The sequence below is a fragment of the Penicillium robsamsonii genome, assembly GCF_028829455.1.
Source record: "Penicillium robsamsonii strain IBT 29466 chromosome Unknown utg000002l_segment0_segment0, whole genome shotgun sequence".
NCBI lineage: Eukaryota > Fungi > Ascomycota > Eurotiomycetes > Eurotiales > Aspergillaceae > Penicillium > Penicillium robsamsonii.
In genome coordinates this window covers 578,295-595,995 of record NW_026643220.1, presented here as the reverse complement: position 1 = coordinate 595,995, position 17,701 = coordinate 578,295, and the positions used below count along the sequence as shown (strand labels likewise).

At 46.3% G+C, this 17,701-nt stretch overlaps 7 protein-coding genes across 7 annotated transcripts; 4 read left to right on the top strand and 3 right to left on the bottom strand.

Moving 5' to 3' along the window:
* Nucleotides 1–392: 392 nt before the first annotated feature.
* On the top strand, nucleotides 393–1,070 carry N7447_003465 (aspartate/glutamate racemase family protein; the record flags this gene model as incomplete). Its single annotated transcript, XM_057227740.1, has 1 exon — nucleotides 393–1,070. One exon carries the CDS (start codon nucleotides 393–395, stop codon nucleotides 1,068–1,070), a length of 678 nt encoding a protein of 225 aa, XP_057087081.1.
* A 111-nt stretch (nucleotides 1,071–1,181) lies between these two features.
* Nucleotides 1,182–2,197, bottom strand: N7447_003464 (uncharacterized protein; the record flags this gene model as incomplete). Its single annotated transcript, XM_057227739.1, has 2 exons — nucleotides 1,182–1,804; nucleotides 1,870–2,197. The coding sequence occupies 2 exons, from the start codon at nucleotides 2,195–2,197 to the stop codon at nucleotides 1,182–1,184; spliced, it is 951 nt and encodes a 316-aa protein (XP_057087080.1).
* Nucleotides 2,198–3,456: 1,259 nt separating this feature from the next.
* N7447_003463 (uncharacterized protein) lies at nucleotides 3,457–3,947 on the top strand (the record flags this gene model as incomplete). Its single annotated transcript, XM_057227738.1, has 2 exons — nucleotides 3,457–3,626; nucleotides 3,719–3,947. 2 exons carry the CDS (start codon nucleotides 3,457–3,459, stop codon nucleotides 3,945–3,947), a joined length of 399 nt encoding a protein of 132 aa, XP_057087079.1.
* Nucleotides 3,948–5,488: 1,541 nt separating this feature from the next.
* On the bottom strand, nucleotides 5,489–6,532 carry N7447_003462 (uncharacterized protein; the record flags this gene model as incomplete). The annotated part of the gene is made up of 1 exon (XM_057227737.1): nucleotides 5,489–6,532. One exon carries the CDS (start codon nucleotides 6,530–6,532, stop codon nucleotides 5,489–5,491), a length of 1,044 nt encoding a protein of 347 aa, XP_057087078.1.
* Nucleotides 6,533–8,079: 1,547 nt separating this feature from the next.
* On the top strand, nucleotides 8,080–9,839 carry N7447_003461 (uncharacterized protein; the record flags this gene model as incomplete). Its single annotated transcript, XM_057227736.1, has 2 exons — nucleotides 8,080–8,554; nucleotides 8,602–9,839. The coding sequence occupies 2 exons, from the start codon at nucleotides 8,080–8,082 to the stop codon at nucleotides 9,837–9,839; spliced, it is 1,713 nt and encodes a 570-aa protein (XP_057087077.1).
* A 966-nt stretch (nucleotides 9,840–10,805) lies between these two features.
* Nucleotides 10,806–12,236, bottom strand: N7447_003460 (putative oxalate/formate antiporter; the record flags this gene model as incomplete). Its single annotated transcript, XM_057227735.1, has 2 exons — nucleotides 10,806–11,818; nucleotides 11,963–12,236. The coding sequence occupies 2 exons, from the start codon at nucleotides 12,234–12,236 to the stop codon at nucleotides 10,806–10,808; spliced, it is 1,287 nt and encodes a 428-aa protein (XP_057087076.1).
* A 2,459-nt stretch (nucleotides 12,237–14,695) lies between these two features.
* On the top strand, nucleotides 14,696–17,260 carry N7447_003459 (putative homeobox and C2H2 transcription factor; the record flags this gene model as incomplete). The annotated part of the gene is made up of 1 exon (XM_057227734.1): nucleotides 14,696–17,260. The coding sequence occupies one exon, from the start codon at nucleotides 14,696–14,698 to the stop codon at nucleotides 17,258–17,260; it is 2,565 nt and encodes an 854-aa protein (XP_057087075.1).
* Between the last annotated feature and the right edge of the window lie 441 nt (nucleotides 17,261–17,701).

Below are 17,701 nucleotides of genomic sequence, written 5' to 3'. Positions count from 1 at the left end.
ATAGATCTGTGTAGGGCTTGTGTGGGCGATTGTATGTATAATGAGTAATATATAGGCTCGCTGAGGATACTTTTCTGTATGTAGATCTACGATTCATGAATCCTTTGTTCTTTTGTGGGTTCAATCGTACTACTATGTGTTCCGTAGCGGGCCATCCAGTCATACGCGAAGTAATTGCCTAGTCTGGCGCTGGGCTCATAGTCAAAAGCGTCATCATTGTCGGATTATTACCAGAAACCAGTCCCTAGTGTTGAGGATGATGCTCATGGGTAACGTAAGCCGGAAGGCAGAAGGCAGTCTACGCAGGTACATGTAGCTAGACCAGAAGTGTTACACATTTTGCCTACATCCGCTTTAATATCTTCCCTACTTCATTTCTCAAAACAGTCAAGATGAAAACCATTGGAATTTGCATCCCAACCATTGAAGGCGGGGTCATCGCCCATCAAGAAATCGGACGAGAAGCAGCGCGGCGGGGCATTGCTTACCCTCAAATAGTCACCCACACTCCTGTTTACGGAGACCTGGAACAAGCACTCAAGTCCGGTGACAATCAGTCACTGGTCGAATTGATAGCCGACTCGATCAACCGCACCGCCAAAGCTGGTGCGGAGTTCGCCATCATCAGTGCCAACACTCCACACATCGTTTTCGACGACATTGTGGCCCAGTCAAACATCCCTATTCTTAGTATCCTCGATGTCGCTGCAAATCACTGCAAAGGGCAAGGCTACAAGAACGTTGGAGTACTAGGCACAACCTGGACTGTCAAAAACGGTCTCTATGATGGTCCGCTACAGAAGAGGGGCATGGCTGCGGTCTATGCGTCTGACAATGACCAGGCAATTGTCATGGATGCAATTTTACACGAGTTGATTAGTGGAATCTTCCTGGAAGAGACGAGCAGCGAGTTAGTGCGCATTGCGGAGGAACTTGCTACACGATGTGATGGTATTATCCTTGGATGTACCGAGTTGCCGCTTGTTCTCACAGAACAAAACTGCGGAATCGAAGTTGTTGATACAACACGGCTTCTCTCCCATGCGGCTCTCGATTTTGCGAAAGATTGAGTAATCCAGCTTTATGTCTTGGGCTTCTATCGTTCTGGTCATCCAAAGTCCATATGAATCATTGCTGTCGTTAGGACATAATCTAATCTAAAGTATGTCTATTTGATCTATCTACGTACTCATTGCCTGTAAGGGAAGTCTATCTAAATCAGCTTCTTTCCCCAAAAGACCCCAATGCACCATCCCCTCACCAACTCCCTCGTATATCCCTCCAGCTATGCCTTCCATCCACCAAGCTGCGAAATTCGAGAGAGCAGTACCAACCCGCCCTTCATTGAAGTTACAAACGGCAGCTCCAATATTAACACCGCCTTTCCCCAACCCGTCAGCTGCCTCCAGTGTACTAGCCACAATGCGCTCAGTAATGCGATGTGTCCGCTCATACTCATATAATTGGCGCATTAACATCTTTGCATATGGTAGAAGGAACTGCAATAGGATGAAGACCTGCACAATCATCGTGGCGAGAATCTTATGCAAATATGATCTTGGCTGGGGGCTTATTTTATGATGCGCGCCATCCATATACCCGGGCGGCGGGGCGTAAGTTGTTAACCCAACTTTGACCGGCTCTGGGATATGACGCTGAAGCATAGAAGTTTCCTCATCGGACAAGTCGGAAGGTAAAGCATCAAGAAGATAAACCAGAGCATTAACGTAGAGAGATCGAGCCAGGCGGCCATCAGGCTGTGGCTGCTGGGCTTCATATCCCGCATTGCGGAGAAGATTGAATGCTTCACAGCCAGTCAATAAAACCCATGCAACGAATATTTTATATATCAACTCCCGGAGGACTCACCAGGCACCACTCGATTCCACCGTAGGCCAGACTCGGTCTCGTATTTCGTCGGGGATCCCATTCCCTCTCGGGGGCTATCTGACCCCACGGAGCCGGAGTCGAACGAATCCAAGTCATCGCTGGCCGTGGAAGGCCTTTGGGGCTCGGGTGCTACTGGTGTAGAAAATTGGTTGTGACATAGTAGATGAGGCTCGGATAAAGAGGCCGGTCCACGGCGCTGATCCCCGTTTGACTCGGGCTTGGGCACGGCCCGGGAAGAATATAGGCGGGGCAGTCGACGCCGAATTGATGCCGGGATGGGGAAAATAGCGAGTCCCGGGTACTCCATTGGCAGTGTAATATTGAGATTGACGGTTGACTATTTCCCAGATATATGTAAACTCGTTTGGATTTGGGGGTAAAATCCGAATGGGAAAAAGAAAAACAGACTAAAATAGTTCAACAAAAAAGTCCGGTTTCACATGTCAATACTTCCAAGATTTCTGATATAAGAAATTCGATAAGAAAATCTCCGATCTTTGCCGATAACTTCAAATGCTCAACTTCAGGTTTATAATACTTAAAAACATATTCCTTAACATATCAACTCCTCTGATAGCTCAGCTGGAAGAGCGCAAGACTGTAATTGCTAGGTTCTTCAAAGAACTTGTCATCTTGAGGTCCCTGGTTCGATCCCGGGTCAGAGGAATTTTTTTATTTCGTTTTTATAGAATCGAAGTACCGGCCTACTATAGCGATTTTTGCACTCTTAATCGGATACTCGGTGGACAACAACGTGTATGAAAGTAAGGGGGCATATTTTTCCCAAAATAGAAAAGAGACATGCAACAAAGACAACTGAAAGGGCATTCTAGTAAAATAGAAAGACCCACATCTTGCAGATGCAAGTCAAACTAATATAATCACTAGGAGTCAAGACTTCGAGTCCCCCATGCCTGTCTATTAGCGCCTGGTGTACTCCGTGGTTGCATTTAAATTCCAAGGTTATATCCCAGGATAATAATTAATGAATGTTAATAAATTCAACCAAAATAGTTTGTGGTTTAACTATGCGCTTCGTTCTGTGCACGGCATGTTGATAGCATAGCTACGGGGTATGTTATTTCAAATCCCCAAAATTCTTAGTTCCTGTTTCCCTGGCGAAAGATTCTACTTACGCTTATGGTGATGATATTCAAGTGGCGCTAAGTATAGTGCACTGGTGAACTGCATGCACATATATATATTTGTGCTAGATTGTCACAGTGAATTACGGCGGTCATCGGCGGTAGGATAGGGAGGCAGCCGAGGGAACATGTACGTCACGGAACCGTGGAAGATCACTACAACGGGCCAAATACAATCACCTGCATTGTGGTTCGGACAGCATGTTTTGGAGTATAGACCCAACGCTCCCCAAGAGGGTGGATCGAATACCCTCAGATGACCCGCATGTGAACATTGACAAGACCGGCATTCGAATGCGACAGACAGCGAGCGCTCGCCTGCGATAGACATCCTACCCGAAACTCAATATAGAGTGAATCATTGATATCCAAGACATGATACCTCGTCCTATAAGCAACCATTGGAGGTTATCCAATAGAAATGGGAGGACTACTCCACTCCACACCACAAATCCCGATAATACCCTTTCGGCCCGAGTTACTCAACAATATCCGATATGGTGTAGTGGCTAACATCGCCGTCTCTCACACGGCAGCCGGGGGTTCGATTCCCCCTATCGGAGTTTACCGTGAGATATATTTTTGTGTACAGTGTCTTTTACTTCTAATGTTTTTACTAGAAGCATAGAGAGAAGAAAGTGATTGTGTGCTTGCTGTAAATAAAGAACATGTAATTTTTATAGTTTTGTCCTGCATATAAATGGGAGACTACTCCACTTCATACCGCAGATCCCGATAATATCCTTTCGGCCCGAGTTACTCAACAATATCCGATATGGTGTAGTGGCTAACATCGCCGTCTCTCACACGGCAGCCGGGGGTTCGATTCCCCCTATCGGAGTATATCGTGAGATATCTTTTTGTACGTTGCGTACACAATGTGTCGCCTTCATAATAAGTGTGTGCGTATAGCCAACGTCGGGTGATGGCTGTGCAGGTATTTTTTTTTTCAGATAAAAATATTTTTACTGCAAAAAAATAGCAAACAGTAATAATTCAAATACCGTTACAACGTAATTATTAATGAGGTGGAGTGAGAGGCGAAGGAGAGTATCTATGTAGGAGGCTGAATGAAGGATTCGTACTTTTGCATATCAAATTTTTTTATATGCAGGACAAAACCTTAAATTACATGTTCTTTATTTACAGCACACAATCACTTTCTTCTCTCTATGCTTCTAGTAAAAACATTAGCACAAAAGACACTGTACACAAAAAGATATCACACGATAAACTCCGATAGGGGGAATCGAACCCCCGGCTGCCGTGTGAGAGACGGCGATGTTAGCCACTACACCATATCGGACGGATATATCAAATTACGCTATTAGGTTTAATGTGTTCCTTTGCGGTTTAGCGCTGACAGTCCCTCGTACGCGTGCGTGGTTCTATATAGACCCTTCAACCCCTGCCATCAAACAGCTCCGATTTCCTTTTTCTCTCCCTCCTGCCTACGACTCATAGGCGAGGAATTCTTGCTATTGACCCGGATCACTGAGCTCCTGAGCTCTGCCACCCCCCTTTCCCTGTATGTGACTCGGTCGACTCCTCTCCGAGCCCGCGACTGCAATCTACCACTTTACAGAATAGCCAAACCCCTATCCCACGGGGGTGGGCGAACTCAACCTGAGTCCAGTTAAGGCTTTGTTATTAACCATGGAAAACTGCTCTCCTAAGTTCCTGCCTTATTTTCATCTTAGCTTTCGACTCTAAAACTGTCCATTACCCCACAATACATTCATCCACCGCGATAGTCAAATAAAGACAGAGACTAAACTGCGGAGATGACTAGATAGCCGGGAGCAAACAAGATAGGTCACATGACCTCTAACATGAGTATTCTTTTTAAATGCACAGTAGAATAGGTGTGCTCCTCCAATATGCTTCTGCAAAAGGAATGTGAGGTTCTGTCAAGCTCTTGGTCTCACAGGGCGCGTTGCCGTCAGAGATCCTCTGGGTAGGACTGCCGCTGACTGGGCCAGACAATATGGCCACATAGCTAGATATGAATTCCTTCGGCACCTACCCACTCAGTAACAAATGCCCATGTACGGTGCTTAGCACCCAACTGCTTGAATTCTAACGAACTCTCCTATCCTTTTAGAGTACACTTTTTAATAGGCCTTATACTTCTTTCATTTTTCTTTTCATTTGAATAATATTTTAAAATACTATACTAATCGGGCTGAGTCTAGGCGAAAAAGGTAGCCAATCCATCACTTGAGTGTTGAACGGGGCTCTCCAATCGGGCGCTGAATAATAGACTAATAGACCATGAACCAGGGAAGGGGAATAGTAGATAAAAGACTACAACAAATAAAATATTGAACTGCTTAATATACAAGATGAAAGTGAGAAGACAGAGGAAGAGAAAGAGAACAATAAGAGTGTTAAATTCTGATAAGTGTAATATCCAGCGAATAACTAGCGAGGAATAACCAGAGAATCCCATCTTAGAGCCTCTGTAAACGCCATGTTCTATCTGCTAGTTCCTGAAGAGTCTCTCTATCCAGAGTAATGTCGGTCTCATTTCCAGCTGGCTGCCGTAGGAAAAGAGATTCAAAGGGAATGGTCAGAGAGTCATTGGCCATTACAATTTGTCCATTGACTTTTGAGATTTCGATCTGCTGAGTGCTTTGAACCACTCCATCGATACGCTCCCATCGATCAATCATAAGCCGGGGACGCTTCCTGTCGACCTTGATTGTGACTGTTGTGTTGGCATTGCCTTTGGCTGGGTGCAGCCACCAGTCAACGTCTCGCCGGAGCTTTACGTGAGACTCAGAAACTCCCACCTCTAGGGTCACCGTAGGCTTATCGGAAAAGCCTTGAGGAACTGGAATAGGTCCCCAGCCTTGATCTCCTTCTTTGCCACGGCCCTCCTCCCTGATTGTGGCCCCGGCGTAAAAGCGAACGCAGGCTGCAAGACCCATTTGGGTAATAACGCGGGTCAGCGCCAGGTTGACAAACTGACCGATGTCAGAGTGGATTATTGTGACCATCTTGACAAGCAGAAGATTTGCTGCGATGTCGAAGGAATAGCGATTGGGGAGAGACAGCATAGGGGAATCAAGAATATCAGATTGGATTGAACGGCCAGGGATGTAGAAGAGGACACAATCACTGGGAAGCTCGCCATCTGGAATATTGTAGGTTTGATCAAATGAGTCGCTCGGCTGGTGGACAGAAATGAAGTTAGGAGATTCGGCTTTTAGGAAGGAACGCGTGACTCGACGGGGATAGGTCTGCTTTCTATTCCCCCTTTGGATGGGACGAGATAGCAGGGAATCGTCCTTGATTCCCGGATGGTCAGTTTTCTCCTGAGGAGCAGCTCGTTGCTGGACTTGAGCAATCATAGACTTTTCAAGCCGGCGGATCTCTATATCCATGATCATGCAGAATTGCGTTCCTCCCTCATATTTATACCTTGGTATACTCGAAGGGAGGTCTTCTAAGAAAATTTCCTCATTAGGGAGTTTATATAAGCTGGAAAACATCTTCGTAGTAGTAAATTTCACGGGTATCAGACTGTAGACAGATAACATGGAAAAGTGATGATAGTCTTGAGGTGACAGCTGAAACACGGTCAAAGAGAATTTAGGAAACTAATTTCTTATTGATTGACTATCTATTACATCAGGCAGTTGACTGAATCAGTTAGTCAACTAAGGAAGCTTAGCAATGACGGTATTATTTTCGCAGAAACGTGTAATTGACTGCTAACCTTGGGACGTAACCGGAAAGGGAGCCGCGTATGGAAGCGCGGCTAATTCTATGGGCCACTCGACCCATAGGGCTAGATTTCTGACAGCCCCTAAAGCGGCAGTTACCCAATCATGGCGGCGGGTTTCTGACTACTATGTCTGTGACAAGTAATAAATTATATTAGGCACTAAACGACATAGATCTGGCGGTCTGACGTTGAGAAGATGGTGACGGGACTATATAGAGCCACGCACGGTGAAGTACAAAGGCACGAGATGCGAAACCAGTAGGGTGAAAACAAACCCCACTTAGGTCGTGTAGATGTTGACAGAACAATCTTTCATCTGTTCCCGATATGGTGTAATGGTAGGCGCCTCCTAATTCTAGGTATAGCGTGAACATTGGCGCCATGCTCAGTCAGCCAAAATATCGATGTGGAAACGACACGGTTTTTGAAACTTTGACTATCGTGGCCATTCCACTGAGGCTTCCTTTCACACCATATTGGGCGGTTATAAAGAGCTGTGCTATTATTAGCCTTACATTTTTCGGCTTAGCGTTCTTTATCCACTTGCTTCACCTCGCGTGGTTCTATAAAGCTCTACCTGTTACACTATACGGAAACGCCACGATTCTACCCCGGAAAACTACACACATCGGTGGTTTTTCCGTCGTAAGCTAGACTTATACCATATCGGATGTTGGATGAGATAATTGGCCATCATTGGCTACATAAACCTAATTTAGCGCTCATTGTCTTTGTATGTACCCATTCGTGATTCTATAAGACGACCTTCACCTCTATATGCCCTTGTTTCTCACCCTCACCTCTCCATCTTTATATATCGTGTCATTGCGAGTCCAACGATATAACGCTACCAGCACTATCGATTAATCGTGAATCCCAATGGCTACGCTAGCGTGTTGGAAATGACCTAAAGCACTCTGCTTTCGGGATCTCAACACACCACCCGAAGAACTTTTGGAACCCTTGTTCTGGGTCTTCTCCATACCTCACTCAGTAATGATCTTCAAGCAACGCCTATGGTCTACGAGCATCAAAGGGCCTTGGCGGGTGCCAGAAAGGCAACGAATGTGGCGCAAACAGATATGTCTAGACTGAAACCAATTTTTGGGAAAAGTGATTAAGAGAAATTTGTCTGAAATTTATATTTTATTGAGAAAATTTAAATTCCGAGGTTATTGGAGTAGGATTTAGCCCGATGAGGCTAGGGCAATATCCGACTATTTTACCGCATGATCAAGCGAATTTGTTAATATTATCTAGCCACTTTTCTTTTCTACTGTCCATCTATTTCTATCAATCATTCAAAACACCATGGATACACTAGCACGGATAGACAAACTTCCTGCTGAGCTTCTAGATGTGATCATATCGCACTTGAGAGATCGTGATTTGGCATCTCTATTAGCCTCAAACAGACAGCTATACCACCGGCTTGACCCGATATTCTACGGCAGAGAACATGCCATGGACCTTGCAATGGGCTGGGCGTGCTCGCGTGGAAATCTCGAAGCCATTTGTCGCCTAGTATCTTTAGGTGCATCCCCTAGCGTGGTTGAAGTGCGCACTAGTTCTTCGGGATGTTACCACAAAACATCCACGTTGCATCTGGCAGCAACTAGGAGACAAGTTGAGGCTTTCCGGTACCTGCTTGGTATCGGGGCGCGGATTGATCATCCTGATGTGGATAAGTGGGTTATCCGTCAGTTCATTAGTCGCATTTGCAGCCCCGCACATGATTGGGCTCTGTTGCGCCTCTACCTGGATGCCGGCCTCGACCTTCAGCTTTGTATGGGACACTATCGACACCACCCCCCTTTACCATACCTTTGCTAGGGGTAATCTCCCAATCGGCATCGGCCTCTCCGCTAGATCCGGTGCGCCTTTTACTGGACCGCGGTGGCGACCCTAATGGGATATTCTCCTTCTATCGCAACCGACTAGTGACCCCCCTGACTGTGGCAATTCAGAAGGCCCAGATTGAAGTCCTAGACCTCCTAATCGAGAAAGGAGGAACCATTCATGGACCCCATATTACCCGTCCTGTCCGTCAGCCTTGGCACATTCCTATCATGGCCGCTGCGGCATGTATGTCAAGCCGGGGAACAGCCGTGATCGAGCGATGCTTATATCTTGGCGCAGACATCAACCATTCAACACCGCAAATAGCTGAAAAAGACTACATGGGAAGCAGACGTTACGGATACATAAGTCCTGCGCTTGTCTATGTTGATTCTATTGATAACTGGGACGAACCGACGCATGCCTTACGCCCAGTCGATGGACTCGTATTTCTGGCTAGCCGAGGGGCACTCCTTCAACAACCTATCCCTATTCCAGACCGTGGAGCCCTCGAGCAAATACACAGTGCGCCTTGGGTGCAGTGCTATTGGAACCCTTCCCCAATGTGCTTGGACTTTATCCTCGGGAAGTGGGGGCTAACCAAATTGGCCACGAGTCCAGGTTTTCTCCTGGCTGTGCAGTATCTGCTCCGGCACGCGGTCAGTATTGGCACGCTTTCCGAGTCCCTCGCTTCCTACGACGTTGAAAGTTCGGTTTCTAAGGTCCTACCAGTCCAAGTTTTAGCAGCATGGCAAGGTCTCTTGACCTATGTCCTTGAGGATTTAAAGGTGGACCCAACCATACTATTGAGCCATTATATCCTACAAAAGGGCTTATGCATATGGAATAAGCCCCTACTGGACACTGGCCGAGCCACAATTGAGGGGCTATTGGCGTCGGGGGCCAACATCAATGCCCGCATGGGTGCCGAGGACGGACCAACAGCTTTGCATGCGGTATGCGAAGCATTCAATAAAGAGCTCCTGAATTTGGAAGGAAGATTTCACTCTTTGGAATGGCCGAAGAGGATCGATATACAGGCCACGTATCTTCAGTACTTAACTAGTCGAGGAGCTAATTCTTCCATCCGCATTGGTGGTCAAACAGCCAGTGAGGCTCTCTTAGTGAATCAAACAGATATTCCATTGAAGGTTCGGCAAAAGGTGCTGTCTGTATCCAAAATTATGGAGGAGGGCAATGTAATTCAAAATGCCAGGCTACTGCAAAGCTAAACGATCGAATGTGTTCCGTGAGATACCAATGCAAGAGCCCTTCGATAAATCTTAACGTAAGGTTTTTAAGCCAATATTGGCAATCGAGCTGTGTATGTTATTATATGAAAATAAATCATTTAGTGGAAATTGATAGAAGAAGGATTCAATCTTACCGTTCGAACATGACACGCACGATATGTAGACGTTCCTTTATAGCCCCAGAAAAATCACATTACACCTATAGATCTGGGTTAAGAACGAAGGCATTCCAGTCAAACGCCCTTAGCTGTCTAAGACCCGTGTTTGAAACCGCCAACCGGGTTTTAATTTTTATTTCTTTCCCTTCAATTCTCTGCCCATGATGGATTATTTCAACCATCCAATCGTCTCACCAAATATGTGATTTGCTCATTGATATTGACATTCTTTTCTTTTAATCCCTACTGTAAAACCAACAAAACCACGATGCGCAACTGAGCCCTAGAGTCCTACAAAATGTTCAGTGTTTACTGCATCCACTCTTTTCCTCCCTTACAATGCCTCGCCGTATCTAAGAATGTACGTAGATAATGATTATTAGGTTCTAGGCTCACCATTATTTTGTCTGCACTCTACGTGACCCCGAAAAGATCAAATTTTCCGCACACGAATACGTGGATCCAATACTTCAATGAGAATCTTTTGACGAATGACCTTTCACATTCTCCGCGTACGTCCAATATTTGACTAAGAATATGGAAATTGCCATAGTATCATTGGTAAGCCGAATACAACTTGCAAATCAATACTACTCACTTTTCTCGGTTTTATAGATAGAGGTAGAAAAAAAGGCGGAAAAAGCATACTCTGTGCAAGAGACATTTCTATGTATAACCTTTTGATATGTGATCTAAAGCCAAATACATGGTTGGCCAATATATAAAATAGATGCATTCATTTTTTGGTCTAATTGCCCCAGGCCTTTCGTAAACATGTAGAAGCGTTCTAAAATTTGGTTCCCCAAGCCCATCCTTTGCAAATGCCACGAGACACGACGAAAGCGATTGTGGCCGTAATATAGAGAACACCTCCAAAAATAATTAGCCCATAGAACTCCCCATTGTTGTGCTGCTGAATAGCGCCTGCAATAGGGAGAGCGATGAGGGTGCCAAAGGAGACCAGCGTCCATGTAGTTCCAACTCTCTTTCCATAATCTTGAATTTCGCAGACCTGAGAAATGCAAACAGGTGCAATACTGATAGCCGAACCACTCCAGAAGCCGAACAGCACAGCGTAACTAATGACAATCCCCAAGTTGTTGGGCTCGACTAGATCACCGCAAAGCCAAAGGATGAGGGTGAATAGGGAACACATACAACAATTCACGATCATGACGTTGAACCGACCCATACGGTCAGCCACCAGCCCTGGTAGGAAGCGCCCGAATACAGCACCAAGATTAAGGAAGACAAGAATCGCATATGACAACTGTTCATCGAAGCCGGCATGAAGTGTATAGGAGGTGACGTATGTGATTGGGACGAAAGCGGCAAATTCAGCAAAGAAGACAGCCAGCGTCGCAGATCCGTATTTGATATCTTTGAGGGCCTTAAAGTCGAGGGATGCAATGGCTTTCTTGGGAGGAAGTCTGGTCCGGAGCGTGAGGCATGCAATTGAGCACAGCAATGCACACACGAGAGCGATAATTCGAATTGCCCACGGAAACCCGATGCGAGGCGCCACAAAAAGAATTATCAAGGGAAATATACAACCCCCAGCGCCTCCTGCTGTGCAGGCCACTCCGGTTGCCCAGCCACGTCGAACATTGAACCAATGGCCAACAGCCGCCAACGGAGGCGTGAAAAGCGTGCTAGCTGATATTCCTCCGAGGACACTGAATGACAAAAATATCTGATAATATTCTTGTTGACAGTCAGATTCTATTTCTTCAGGGGTGAGGGCATTCGTGGTGAAGGTATTGCAATATGGGGGACGCGAATAGATATTAGAAACACACCCTGGCTGAAGCTCAGAAATATTAATGAAAGTACTATCCCGATAGAGCCCGGAAGCACCACGTATAGAGGCCCATGGGAATCAAGGATTGCACCTGAAGTTAGAGTTAGTTCAGACTGGATTCGATGTGGCGGGAAAATCCGTACCGAATTGTGCACCTCCTAAGAAAAGGAAGAATGTGTAGGTTCCATAGATCCAGCCGATACTTGACTCCGAATAATCCTTCAGTTGGTGGGTGCTTGTCCAAGGTTGCAGAGCTCCCAGGCTATTTAAAAGTCCCATAGAGGGAATCATGGCACACCAAGCCCCAAGAACGACGGACCACGCCTTCAACCCACCTTCGGGATATTGATCATGGTCTAACTCAACCGATGAGATTTGGGTCAAATCGCGCTCTTTAGAATCGACGCCCTGATGCATTTTAAAGATAATGGGAGGATGGCTGGCTTTCCAAATGAAACAAAGAGAGTAAGTTGAGATATGCTGGCTTCAATATGACCCGCGGCATTGAAGTATATAAATGGAACTAGACGCCTGGATTACCGCGAGCTTAAACCTTGTCAGGTTCTGAGTTTCAATTTTCCGCAAATTTTAAGGGAAAATGCCTTATCTTTGAGAAAACGGCCCCACCAAATGCTTTAACGCAATATGGAAAGATATAGTGTAGTAGTGGGTCTCTATATCTTATATATTAATAATCGGCTTCTGCTGTTGATGGAGTTTGATAGTGTGATTTAGGTTATTGTAAAAAGAAAATTATGATGTCAATTTTACCTGAGCATCTAAATTATTGCGCCTGCATTTCAAGCCTCCAATCAAAAGCATTGCTCCAGCTCTATGTACTCTTAATCAATAACTCAAAGTCGGTACGTTACAAAGGATGGTGTCACTCTATAGAATTCCAGGTTCCAGTGCTTTAATCCAAGTAGCGAGAGACATCCACAAGGCTCATTTGGGCAAACTTACTTCAACTGCGACTTGGTCGTGGCCATGGTTCTCCACTTCTGAGTGTTATCCCTTCGCGCCTTATTTTGAGGACTAGACTCTGCTTGTCATTTGTGTCAGATACAGATTATAATGCCCTATTGTCCCATTTGGCTTTTACATATGTTTGGTGATATCAGCTTTCACCCGACAATTCTATTGAGCGATCTAAATACAAATTGAGACCCTCAAATTCCATGGGAAATTCGATGGCGAAGCCATGGGGAAATATATAAGTGATATCTAGCTATAGAGTAGAATAGGAGATATATTGAGCAATCGAAGGAAGCAAGTCCTGATGAATGGAGTAGGGCTTAGGCTTGGACTGCCTGGATTCCTAGGCTTTGTGTCACCCAAGGAACTGAAATTGAACCAATAATTTTATGTGGCTTTAGCATTTCCTGGCTCATATTTCAATTCAGGTGAGTTCATGCCTGGGAGAAGTATATAAACGGGTTGAAAGAAGTGCAAGTTTGACTAGTATCATTCTCATGACTGAGCTTTCAAGTATCTTTTGTTGCATTACGCGGGGCGACCAAGCTCTAACTTAAAACGTTGATTGATAGATCGTGGAACTCTCCGCACCTTCGAGATGTTGGAAAATGGCAAAGCTGGTTCTGAGCAAGGACGAATAAATATGGCGTGGAGGTCTTGACATTGCAACGAAGACTTACATAAACGTCTTGTTCGCCATGAATTATGTTTGCTATCCTTCCTATTGCATTCCCATTACTTGCACATAACCGAAAGTCCGAGTAACCATGGTCACTTTAACCTCAAATCATGATAACAATCGTCTTGAATCCTCGTTGGTCAGGCCACCCGTATTGTGGGATATTTGTAAGTTTTCCTTCAGAATGCCTCTTCCTCCCTGCTGGGATGGATGGCAGTGACGATTCAGGGAATGCGTTGAATGCAGGGGTAACACGAAGAATTGCGTCAGTCTTGATTTGTATTTCTATAGCTGATATCCTCAGTTATTTTAGCCTCTTATACCAGACTGAACTTCGGAAGGAAGTAGCAAAACGTTATGTATGCGCGATGGGGGTCAAATGGCCACCAAGGCCCCGGGATTGGATCAAATCGTAGGCTTCAGTCAGCGGGAAAGAGCACCAGTAGGTAAAATTAGAATGCCCGTTATACTCGGTTCCGATAGGGTTCATTTATATATCGACAATGGATATTTTTAATCTGATATTCTAACGGTTGATTTACCCGGATAGACGAATTATCCCGTATAGTTCGTGGCGTTTGTTTACGAGGACATACGGAAGTTCCGAGCACGGCGTGGGCCCCTGGGGATGCTAAGTGACTTGAAATGTCTTTGTGATCTCGTATTCGAGATAGTATCTTTTACACATAAAGAAAACGAACGTCCGATATCGCGGAGACAGAGAGATGGATCAGGCTTGGCAGCCCACAACTGTGGAGCCTAACCTAAATAGGATTAGCGTTGTCATCGAAGGGCGCGCCGATTTCATTTTTGATCCATTTTGCTTGGGATCATCCACTCCAAGCCCATTCACTTTGGACTTCCTCGAATCAGCTTCTTGAAGTTTAAGTTATGCAGTGGAAACTCCATGTGCTTCACCATACTTCCTCGTGACGATGATGCTTATCGTAAAAAAAAAGAGCCAAACGGGGTTTGCCCTTGAGCGGTCCATGCCGAATCACCGAGAATCTAGCTGGTGCCCAGCTTCCATTCCAAGGTCACGGAGCTCCCGAACTCCACCCAAACTGATTATTCACCCATCTTTCTACCCCAGACTAAGGTTGTTTCGGTCAATTTTCATCTGACCGACTCTTCCCCTACTTTCCACCGTGTCCTTTATCATTCCATTATTCGGTGAACAGCTGTTCTTTGTGCAGCATTCACCATTGGAATCGCTCACGGCATGGAATATTTTGATTTCGAAGGCGCCTCGTCTGCCCATGGCTCTAATCAACTAGACGACGATGTCGCTTCGATTGATATTGAACTCGACGAAGCTGAACAGGCAGTCAACTTGAATTCGCTGATTCATGATCAGACATTGGAGTTCTCCAACCCGGTACCGGAGCAGTCCGAAGTGAATGCCGGACAACCCATTGACCCCGTCGACCCCGATGGGGTTTACCCCATGTTCCGGGCCCAGGACCCGTGCGACTTTTGTCGGCGAATGGGACTGGACTGTTTCGTGGCAAAGCGCGGTACATTAAACTATGGCTGTACTTGCTGCATCTCTCTTTATCGTGAATGCAGTTTCACTCATGCCAAAACGACGGGCAAGTTCCTCCAGACATTACATAGCGTGTCAGAGAATGCCCACGTTCCTATAGGTAGCCTGACAGGAAAGAAAGCCCTCAAATCAGTTTCATACAACGCATATCCCAATGACCCAGATTCGCGCTCTCAAAAAAGTGGTGCTCGATTCTCGCGCAAGGCAATCAGCATCTTGAAGGGCTGGCTGAGAGACCACAACGAGAACCCGTATCCTACCGAACAAGAGAAAGATGACCTGAAACAAGACACTGGTCTAACTCGGACGCAAATTGCCAATTGGCTCGCCAATGCTAGACGACGCGGCAAAGTTCGTTCGTCGCCTGGGAGTAGTTCTCCCGTTCCAGGAGCTATGGACATCCCCAGGAGGCAATCCGTCAACGTATCCCTCATGACGCCCCTTGAGCGTTGGAAGTACTCTCCCCCCGAAAACGAACCGGCTACAATCAGCGATATTACCCGTGCCCTTGCCAATCCTCCATTCGATCCCTCGCGTCTACCCCGGGCCCCATCGAGTCACGTGAGACCCCGTCGCCCTGGGTCTAGTAACAATGAGTCAAGCCATGCCAGCTCTGAACATATACTGTGCACCGCCTCTGCCAGTAGTTTCGACTCATCAATTTCAGATCTCTCTTTTGCTTCTGCCTTCTCTCATCGATCCTCTCATTCCTTTGGCTCAATGGATCGCAAAGAACGTCGCCGTCGCCGTAAGGCCTCGGTGCCTGTCAATACCCTGGCCCATTCCAAGGCTAAATCAGCTCGTCCTTACCAATGTACCTTCTGTACCGACTCTTTTCCTGCTAAGTATGACTGGCAGCGACACGAGAAGTCCATTCATCTAGTCTTGGACAAATGGACATGCTCCCCTCATGGCGGCGCAATTGAACAAAATGGTATACCGCTTTGTATCTTCTGCTTGGCAGCTCATCCAGACGATGAACACCTAGAAACTCATAACTTCATCAGTTGCCAAGAGAAGACAGTGCAAGAGAGAACATTCTATCGGAAGGATCATCTCAACCAACACCTCCGCTTGATGCACAATGCCAAGTTTCAGCCCTGCATGGAGAAATGGCAAAGCAGCAATACAGATATCAAATCCCGCTGTGGATTCTGTGGCTCCATCTTCCAGACATGGAAAGATCGAGTGGACCATTTGGCCAGTCATTTCAAAAATGGAGCCGCCATGGCTCAATGGCAAGGGGACTGGGGCTTTGACCCACAGATTCAAGCTCGCGTTGAAAACGCCATTCCCCCATACATGATCGACTATGAATGGCGTTCCCCAGATCCATGGGCCACCGAACAATCCAGGGGAGATGGTAGCAAACTTAGTCTTCCTGTTCCCACTGATGTCAATTGCTACCATCGCCTTTCTCTTGAACTCACTACATATATCCATAACCAAAAGTCACAAGGTATTGTTCCATCAGATCAGATGATACAAGCAGAAGCTCGCCGCGTCATCTATGGATGTGACGATCCTTGGAACCAGACCTGCGCAGATAACATTGTTTGGCTGGGTGTCCTCAAGCGTGACTGTGGATTACAAACTCCTGTGCACAACAATAGCATCCAATTTGCTGATTTGGGCATGCAGCCCCCATTCGCCATCAATGGCGGCCTCCGAGCCGCGCCCCGGGAGATCAATGTGCTAGCGCGAACAGTATGCCAAGGTGCTCCAACCCACAGTCCTGCAGTCTCTAGCCCTAGTCTTCGCAGCCACGGCTTCCCTGGCACTGGCTTTTCTTCTGCTGGGCCCAGCCGACCGGGGAGTTTATCAGGCAGTTACGCTGGCAGTGCAGGGATGATGTCAGCTGGTGCAGATCCATCGTACTCTACGGATTGGGCTAGCAGTCTTCCGACCACTGCGTCTATGCCGGGAGAAGGCACAGCTGACCCTTTGGTACAAATGGGATTTGACCCAGAATTCCTCCAACGACTGAATGACAGCTACGGCGAAATAAACCCCGATGATTTGGAAGGCTTGCGTCTAGATGGTGCCGATGGTCCCAAAAATCCGGAACAACAAGGATGGCCAAACAGAGGCTTACTTGGTCAGCCCATGTCACCTTCTCTTATGGGTGAAGTGCCTGCGTCAGATCCGGTTGCTATTTTCAATTCAAAAGTAGGCCACCCTCCTGCGTCGGATGCTACCCATGATGACACACCGGGGTACTTTAGCAATAGCAACTTTTAATGATTGCGATGGCTATTGACTTGCCCCATGCAGCATCATACACGGCAAGGAAAAGTTCAAATTTACGAAATTGTTGGAATATCTGTTGTTTCATAACATGTATTTGAAAGTTTATCAAGTTTTCAACGATACTACAAATCAATTGGTGTTTCCCACTTATCTTTTGAGATCTTAGCTCCATCCAGGCAGCTTCCACACTTCACTCTTGGGTGGTTCAATTTGGAATCTGACCCCCCTAGCTGCCTCGTATACTCTCCCTCACCTAATTCTTTTGATTCATCCTAAAAATTGCGTATCTTGATTTAGTTATCAGCACGTGGCATCCATGATAAGTTCGGGATTTAGGTTTCCGCCGACCCTTCTTCCATGAAACCTGACTTGTGGCTGGTTGACTCACATGCGATGACGACTGAGACCGACAGCCCTTTGATCAGACCAGTG